We start from the raw sequence: 9,319 nt of genomic DNA on the forward strand, positions 1-9,319 counted from the left end.
ATAGATGAAGACATGTACAGTATTCAATGTTCTACAAAGAAGAGGAAAAGATGCAAAATGCGAAAAGACTAATTCTGCTCGATCAACGCACCACGAACGCGGGTATTGTACACGTTGTTGCACTTGGTGCTCGCGTCCGCCGCGGAGATCTCACCCTTCTCCCCAGCGCAGTTACCGCTCGACTTCCTCTTACCCGCGTCGCAGAGCGCAACACCAGCAGCAGGAACAGAACCCTTCAGAAGATCTGGCGACTCGATAATAGTAGCAGCCATACCGCCAACGAGATGGAAATCGATGTGGCAATGGAAGAACCACACGCCCGGGTTATCAGCCTTGAAGCGGATAACTGCGTAGCCGAAAGCTGGTACGACAAAACCATCGCGCTTGAGGGGTACGCGGGGCAGCGAGCTTTCATCGCCGCTCCAGACTCCGAGACCCGTGGCGACGACTTGGAAGACGTGGCCATGGAGATGCATGGGGTGGGGGTACATGTGCGGGTTGTGCATGACAATCTGGACGATTTCGCCGGACTTGATGACCCAGGGGTTGATGCCAGGGCCGTAGGTGGCGGGGTCCATGCTGCCGGTTGTCAAAGCGGTGTAAAGAGTAGGGACTTGAGGAGGAACCCAGGGCTGGGCGTTGAGAGGAGTGCGGGTACCGACGCCCTCGAAGTAGGTCTGGTTGGTGGTGAACTCGATGTGGTTGTCGACGGGGCCCATGAGTCTCTGGCCATCAAGCGGCTTCATGGTGAAGTCGTTGAGGATGGTTTGGGGTGGGGGCGTCCACTCGGGCTCGAGGAAGATGCCGTCGATTGTATCAGAGATGCTGTCGATGATGTCGTCGATCTCGCCGAAGATGTCGTCGTAGACTACTTCTCCAATGACTGTTCGTTCCTCTGCTGAGGGAGCGCCGTTGGTCAACATGTCTGTCATCATCTGCGCAATCCAGTTGGAGGATCCCTTGGGGTCTTTCTTTCCTTGCACAATTACACCGTAACTTTGGCCGGCGCAAATGATGATGGTCTCTGCCTCCTGGGGCTGCGTTTGGACACCGTCGATTTCAACTACGCTCAGCGTGTAGTTTGCAATGTGGAAGCGAGCGCATGCGACAGCGGCGGTGTTGACGATACGCAGAAGATACCTCTTGTTCTTAGCGATCTTGAGGTCAAAAGGCTTCGCGGCATCGTTGAAGAGGAAAGAGTCTGGCGAGTCGAAATTGGCGTTTGTGTTGTCGGGGCTCATGTAAGCCTCGATCATCTCGGGCATGGGGCGGTGGTACCTGATCATTGTGAGCTCGCGCGCGTGGAAAAGGTTGAGTTTACTTACCAGTCCGACATGGAAAGGTACACCTGCTTATCGATGTTCAAGCTCGCCTCCCAAGCTCTGTCGTGCACAATCATCTTGCCGCGCAGACCATCGGGATATTGACCTTTCTCGTGCGCATGGTACCAATGCGTGCCAGCAGGGTTCGCGATAAAGGTGTAGGTGAATGACGATCCAGGTTGAATGGGGCACTGAGTAACTCCACTGGGACCGTCGTAGTTTTGCGTTCCCTTTTGCCATATGCCGTGGAAATGGAGTGCAGTGGTTTGATCCGGAAGGCTGTTATGCACCGTCACCTGAACGGTATCACCTTCATCGCATTCTATGGTAGGAATCGGCCACTCTCCATTGATGCCAATAACCTGTCTCTCGAAGCCATCAGGTGCAGCCTACAGTGAGTTAGCGTTGTTATTTGGTATCAACAGGTAGAGTAGAGTACTCACAGTCACGTAGCCAACCTCGAAGTCATAAGTGACAGTCTTTGCGCAAGCTACTCCAGCGTACACCGCCAACAAGAGTGCCTGAGATAGACCCAACATGTTGCTCAACAAGTAACGAATGAAATATAAAGAGTGAATATCTGGCTGAAGAAGCAGCGCTCTCGAGAGTTTAAGTATGAATGTATGCTTTTCATGGAAATGACTGACGTTGTTGGCCCGTTCGACTATGCTCTAATCGCTCCGATCAGATATGAACGCGTATTCAATATTTCGAAGCTCTCAACCCTTGCACGATGGGCCAAGATCAACGGCTTTGAACAGACCGCCCTTCCAGAAGGGGTAGAATGCGTCTGCGTGCCAGCACCCGATACGCGCAAAAGAACCATGTTGCACAGATGCACCAAGGGTCCGACCGTCTCCATGCGAGTAGCGGGCTGCAACGCGGGAATGGTTTGATCGTTTTGATCATTGTGGAGGTATAAAGCTTGACGATACCGAGGCCAGCTATTGGCTCACATGGGGTGTTCGCACGATCAAGAAAACCCACATGCACATGCAAGGAGCGACAGATGCCAATTGGAACCCCGTCCGAAACGCTGTCTCGCGTGCTGGGCTGGAAAAGAATGGAAGACACAAGTGGCGTGCATCTCAATGCTTCTATGATGGCTTGCCTAGACTAGGAACAGGTTAGCGTGGTGCGGTTGAGGCAAAAACGATGGTGATCTTTCGGAAACTTTGGTATACCTTGTACCGACAGTCGGACATGTGTGGGAGAGCCGATGTGGTACAGCATGTCCCATGCAGACGCCACGCGAAGGTAAAATTGCAGTGTTGAGTATGCGACGTGTGCTCTTGTTCGCTCTAGCAAGACAACGTCCTTTTCCACAGTCTGCTATCATGTGCGTAAGTGAGATCGAGACTGACGAATGCTCGGGCTGCTCGGTGTCGACATTAGAGATTCTGACAGGCACCAGGTGCCATTGTAAATAGTGCATGCTGCGACGTCCAGCTTGTGCCGCTCATCCCGTGGTCGTAGTACCAGATGTCTTATATCCGGAACTAAAGCTGTGCAATCCTGCCCAGATGCGCAGCAATAGCTGCACTCCATGTACTGCCGTTAGAGCCTTGAAAACACGAGTAGGTGGAAAGCCAGGCATGCAGATTTATCTTGCGAATTCTCTAGCGTATGCCAATCTTGCGCCTGCAATTTGCTAATCGGAGGGTAGTTGTTTAACAGTAATGCCCTTCAGGTGTCGCATCCGTTTCGCCCTCCATTGATACGACTGTCACTCGCATGCGGCGGAGGGAAGTATTGTGACATGTGACGTGATAGCGCGATGGAGAGCCCACCCCGAAGTCGTCTCCGGATAGCTGGACCTCAAGCTGACAGAATTGATGATGCAGACATCACGTTGACTTCGACTCGCTGGAGGATGCTCTTCGCGCAGTATCGACGCTGAATCCGGACCGGTACTTTTCCGTGGCTTCTTTGTTGAGACGCTGGAACCTTCGATCCATTCGTGCGCGAAAGTGTCAATCGCGATCTTTCGGTGTCGCGCGTGACGGTGAGCGAGCGCTGCAAAAAAGAGCTGGGATGCGAGACCTAGGTACGCACGGCTGCTCCAGATTGTCGGAGATGCGGATGCCGAAGCGCCGGGCGGGGTCTCATGTTCCATCGCTGAGGCCGCGTCCACGGTCCATCGCAACACCTTCATCAAGTGCATCACGATTCGTACGATACATTGTTCAGAGCTGGTTTTTCGATTTCAATATCGCATGCGCCATGGTTTCTGAACTGCCCTCTACTTCCTTCGTGGTTACTGACGGTGACGGCAAGCACGGCGCTGCTCCAGCATGAATGCCCACGCTTGTCCCTTCTAGATGCTACTGAGCATAAAGGGGTAGAGACGATGGGGCTCACAGTTCATCGCGCGTAAGAGGACGACTACTCAAGCGCATGTATCATGGCTGTGCAAAGCTTGTTGGTGTTGAACGAGCAAACGAGGAGGAACCATCCATCGACCGAAGACCGAGTAACCGGGACGATGATGTGCCAAGCCCTATAAAACACGAGGAACCAACTGGATACCGCTAAGAAATCAATTTTTAGCGACTGATAATTAGTCGGACTTCTTGATGCCTTGACAACTCACCGTGTCTCTGCGGTGCGGTGGCCTAAAGTTCCTCCGCAGAGTGCGTCAAAACGTCAGCATGGCGCTGGCGGTATGCCTCTGAGGTCCACAAAGCTCGGCGGAACAACAGTCGAATCCACAAGCATACTGCTACCGCAGGTTTTATTACTGGCGCTGTCGCGAATGGCGCATCATTTACTGTATGCTTGGCATACTCGGTGTTGTCTTTCGCGGCTATCGTGTCGCGCGAACCTGTGTCCAACATACTTGACTGGCCCAAACCACCACATCACCTACGTAGATGATCGGAGGATGTGGTTGAAGATGCGGATACACGCAAACACATCCGGTGAAGTATGTTCCATCACCGACATCTGCTCAGCCCACAGCCCATGACACACCCAATCATACCCACATTCGGAAGTCTTGGCTACCGAGGCGATGCCGCTAAACCTATCCCGGGGCAATCCGCGAAACAATGATGACTTAGAACGTGGCTTGCAAGAGAAGGCTTCCTGCATAAGCCCGTCAGATTTCGCATCCTTGGCTATTATAGGACTAGCAAACGGGTCGTTGAGATACGCGTAGCCCGCACTGCCTCAGGCTGGGGCTATATTTGCGCCATGTATGGATTCGGTGCATGGTGCGAAACACCATCTTACCTACATCTCTGACTGTTGGCTATAAGGTAAGGGATCACCCGTCGTTTAACAGGTCATCATCACAAACCACCGCATCTACCTCCATCTTCTCCAGAGATCACTTATCTCGATCGCTCTCGGAGTATTCCACCCCTATCGCAACGACCTTCCAGCTCCCAAGAACCCCTTGACGATGCCCGAACAAGTAGCTGTCCCTCAGTGGTGCGTCGAAGTTGGCCCCGAATGTCCCGTAGAGGGTACACTATACGGCTACTACCCCAGCATCGAAGCCAATGCTTTCTTCGCGGCGTTCTTCGGCCTCTGCCTGGTTATCAATCTGGTGCTGGGTATTCGATACAAGACGTGGACCTACATGGTAAGTTGTGCCTCGACTTGGGAGGACGCATCTAACACTCGATAGATTGCTCTCTGTCTAGGCTGCTTGGGCGAGCTCGTCGGATACATCGGACGCATCCTCCTGTACAACAACCCTTACGACGAGACCGGCTTCCAGATGCAGATCTGCTGCTTGATCATCTCCCCCGCCTTCGTTTCGGCTGGAATATACGTCACGCTCAAGCACATCGTCATTAACTTCGGACAATCGTGGTCACGCTTGTCGCCGGTGTGGTACACGCGCATCTTCATCACTGGTGACGTCTTCTCGCTCGTTCTCCAGGGTGCCGGCGGTGGCATTGCTGCTACAGCAGATAGCGGCTCGGACTTGCAGGATCTCGGAACAAATCTCATGGTGGCCGGTGTCGTCCTCCAGGTCGTCGTTCTGTCCATCTTCGGCGCCCTTCTCGTCGAGTACACCATCCGCACCTACCACCGCCGCGATCAACTCTCTTCTGGAGCAATGACACTCTTCCGCAAGACATCGTTCCGATGCTTCATCTTCGCCATCATAGTCGGTTTCTTGGGTATCTACATTCGATGCATCTACCGTATCCCGGAACTCACCGATGGCTGGGGTAGCGAGCTCATGCGCGACGAGACGGACTTTATCATCTTGGAAGGTGCCATGATCGTCATGAGTGTGTTGGTGCTTACCGTGTTCCATCCTGGGTACTGCTTCCCAGCGCTTGGTAACACGATTGGCAAGAACAGGGCGAGTCGGGGCAAGAGTATGGACACCACATCATCGGATAACGATATGGTATTAGGTCAGGTTTAGATACCCTAAGTCTCTAGATTACGGGTTTGCGCTTATAATGGGCCATGGCATAGCGTTTTCTTTTGTCAGTTTGGGACCTTAGACCTGGATACATAGAGTGAAGGATATACCGAGGGAATTTCTTATGTCGAGCAAGGGGTCCAGGAGCTTATGAGGCGTACTCGCCCGTTGCTAGTATCGCATTTCATCTTACACTACAAATCACCTCATCGCGTTCCCACATCTTTGACACTTATTCTCGCGTACAAAGTTCGTTACGATGTTCACTGCCTAGACCCCGCAGATGGACCCCGCCCAGCCTGACCAGGAAGCATGCTCTCTAGTTGAGGCACAGCTGGATAAATAGTACCTGGACTTCATATGCAGCTGTCGCTGGCGACAGATTGGCGGGCGGCGCCGGAGGCCGAGATTTCGGCGGAGGGCGAACCGAGGTGGATCCAAGATGAGGCTACCTTGTTGTGGGTATGCGATTTGCGAAATCCATGGCCTTTGGAGGTCTGGCTCGTACCCTTTTCGTGAAGGTGTTTCGGCATGTGCACTCCGTTGGCGAATCGGCAAGGCTGGCAGTATCATCGTAGCTCAGACTTTTTCGTTTTTGAAGCCGTGGCTGAGGCAACTCGTTACGAGAATCACGTGTTGAAGTATTCGGATTTTGCTCTCATCAGATATGGTCCGTTTATGCAACGGCAGTTGCAGGAGGGAAAGTTTGTCGACATATAGTTAGTAAAGCCGTGCGCATAACACATCAGTCGCCCTGTTTTCAGAATGCTGACTGTGGACTCGAAAAAATGAGGCGGTTCGGCCTGAAACTCCGGACCTTGCATGGCAAGCAAAAGAGGACGCACGAATGTCGCAGTGCTACAGGCACCCGCTCCCGTTGATGGTGTTGCGATCTTCGTGCAATACCACGACAACCAACGCATGTCGATTCCACCCAACTTGCCGATGCATGTAGCCAGTAGCATCCGTCGGACATTTTTTGCAACGCGATGTGGTCTAGGCTCCGGATTTGCCATCGTGGCACCTCGAAGTAATCCTGGAGTTCAGTCTGCCCAGTGACGTCAATCACGCATGTTGTATTTGAACCTCCTCCGCCAACTCTTCCGAGGCGCAATGCGATTTTGCCTTTCTTCTCAATGTACGGTCGGCGACATGAAGAGCCCACCAGGCAGGACCAGTGGCGACGCTGCTCTACCGACCTGACTGCCGCGCCCGCTGGCGTATATGCATGGTATGCCTACTAAGGTCAAGAGAAGGTTGTTTGGGAGACGCTGTGGATGGCACGACGTCACACCTCGATGCGAGATATTTCTCGGCTGCAATGGACCAGTCTAGCAGTCAGCACGACCACGCACCGCCACCTCCACTCCACCACACCTGTCGCTGCACGCCGTCCAATCATGACCAGTCTTCACCCACACCTCAGGCGGTCGTTTGAGGCTCTTGAAGGGTTGGGGAGCCTGGAACCCCGTTGAATGCTAGCGAGTAAATACATCTGGACCCGAACCGCCGCACGTGTGCCGCCGAAGCTAGCCAATCTATCCGTCTGGAACGTAGCCTCGGTTTCCACCCTCATGCACTTTTCTCCCTCGCCTCTTTTTCATAGTAACAGATTTCGATGTCTTATTCTGGACCGGTCTTTACAGCACGTGAGATGGTGCGCCATAGCGTCTCATTGGTCAGGAGAGCATTCCCGGACGAAGCTTGCTGTCGGCCTTTTGTACCGAGCTTTCGATCAAATTCGATCTTGGTCGCAAATGCGATCTGTTCAAATATTCCAAGGCGAGGAACCTGTGGCGTCCGCGACCGGTTTATCTGTGCAACAGGAAGTGGCGAACCGCTGCAGATGTGTACAGGTTGGAGAAGCGCAACTCCAGAGCGCGAGGCGAGCCCAACAACACGGCCTGCTGAACACGCTCACGCATCCGACATTGCCTAGGCTCCACCGGCTCCACAAGCGACTCTGGCATCTCTGAGCACCGGGAATCTCGCCCACTACATCGACATTCACGGTATGGATCACTCGGAGCGATGGCAAAGCATTGCACCAGCCTCAGATGAGCCGGGCCAGCGACGCCCAACCTCAGACCGGCGGAAGAAGCGACAGGCTGTTGCCGTGGCGTGCGTGCAGTGCCGGAATGGGAAGGCCAAGGTACGTAGGACCGAGTTACACGCAATAGCAATGCCCTGGACCATCCCAAGGTATTTCGCTCAGCTATCAGGCACTATGCCATGCTACAGCCCTGCGAGGCACTGAAGGATACTTCCAAATACTCAAGGCCCATGCATCCCTGATTTGCGCTCTTCTATAGGTACTCACATCATGTGACACTACCTGTACGTAGGCCTTTTGTAGCTTTCATTGGCCCCGCGGACTGTGCTGATTGCTTATTCGCAGTGTGACGGCACCAGACCCCGATGCAATCGATGCAAGGAGAACGACCTATCATGTCAATACGACGTCGCCGAAGGTGTCTCGCGAGCCGAGCGGATGAAGATTATGAAGAGAGACAGCATGACTGGCGAGCTGGATGACCTGAAGCGCATCGTTACCTCGCTACGCTCCGGGACCGACGACCAGGCCGCCGCTGTCCTCGCTCGATTAAGGCTCGGTGAAGCACCTGAAGAGGTCGCAAAGACCCTCCCAATGACAGTATCCCCGGCGATATCCGGCCAACCTCCCAGGTATGCATCACTCGACAGCTTCCTCTGGCTACAACAAGTTTATAACTCTGGTTCAGCTTACTGGGTCAGGAGTCCACGGACACCTCTGGAAGCGGTATGAGCCACGAATCGGCATTTGACACGAGTAAAGGCGCCTCACAGTTTCGAAAAGGCTCCAATATCTCCATGGCGTCACCCACCAGCCAGAACAGAGGCTGGTCACCTTCAGCACCTTCATCAACGTTTGCGTCGGGCAAGGGAAAACAAGCAGCAACGGCAGATGGAGCGAACGATCATCCCTTCCTAGTCCCGCTGTTCGATCGAGAGGACTATCTCCTAACGAGGGACGAGGCTGGGGAAGAGAGTGAAGAGGAAGATAGGCTTCAGGAAAGCCAGATTGACCCACGACTTCTGCAGCAAGGAACGAGCTTCGACGGAGTCGGGAACGCGGCACCGTCATCGAAACCATCTCGGAGCCAACGGCCCTCACCGCACAGACAAAACACTATACGCTCGGCATACCCTACGCATCTCACTGATCGACAACCGATCGTAAACACCATCAGGATACACCCAAATCTCAACCTCCGCAACCTCTTCGGCAACATGCCATTCTCCAGTAGCATCCGAAGTAACCACTATCCGGGCGACATTCAAGAGACGCAAATCACCAACTTGTTTCTACCCACATGGTCCATGTTACCCATAAACACAATACCGGACCCGGGTTCATTAAAACGCGCATTCCCTGGCATCTACGAACAAGCCACAACACTCATGAACATGGGCATACCCGCCGACCAAATCATCGAAACCCACCCCAACATCGCCGCACTCTGGGACGAAGACATATACAACAACTCCGGCATACTCACCAAATGGGCAGTCGGCATGGTGCACGGCGTATACATGAAGGGTACATCTCCATGTATACGCCGTGCAC

The 9,319-nt window shown here is 53.5% G+C and overlaps 3 protein-coding genes across 3 annotated transcripts; 2 read left to right on the plus strand and 1 right to left on the minus strand.

Moving 5' to 3' along the window:
- Nucleotides 1-68: 68 nt before the first annotated feature.
- Nucleotides 69-1,861, minus strand: J4E86_011114 (uncharacterized protein; the record flags this gene model as incomplete). Its single annotated transcript, XM_051451608.1, has 3 exons — nt 69-1,278; nt 1,326-1,711; nt 1,766-1,861. 3 exons carry the CDS (start codon nt 1,859-1,861, stop codon nt 69-71), a joined length of 1,692 nt encoding a protein of 563 aa, XP_051297308.1.
- Nucleotides 1,862-4,728: 2,867 nt separating this feature from the next.
- J4E86_011115 (uncharacterized protein) lies at nt 4,729-5,712 on the plus strand (the record flags this gene model as incomplete). The annotated part of the gene is made up of 2 exons (XM_051451609.1): nt 4,729-4,911; nt 4,957-5,712. 2 exons carry the CDS (start codon nt 4,729-4,731, stop codon nt 5,710-5,712), a joined length of 939 nt encoding a protein of 312 aa, XP_051297309.1.
- Nucleotides 5,713-7,726: 2,014 nt separating this feature from the next.
- Nucleotides 7,727-9,292, plus strand: J4E86_011116 (uncharacterized protein; the record flags this gene model as incomplete). Its single annotated transcript, XM_051451610.1, has 3 exons — nt 7,727-7,864; nt 8,111-8,397; nt 8,454-9,292. Coding segments are annotated over 3 exons (1,264 nt in total), but the record flags the coding sequence as incomplete, so codon positions are not given.
- Between the last annotated feature and the right edge of the window lie 27 nt (nt 9,293-9,319).

The sequence above is a fragment of the Alternaria arbusti genome (assembly GCF_024043155.1).
Source record: "Alternaria arbusti strain BMP 1465 chromosome Unknown scaffold_29, whole genome shotgun sequence".
NCBI classification, from domain to species: domain Eukaryota; kingdom Fungi; phylum Ascomycota; class Dothideomycetes; order Pleosporales; family Pleosporaceae; genus Alternaria; species Alternaria arbusti.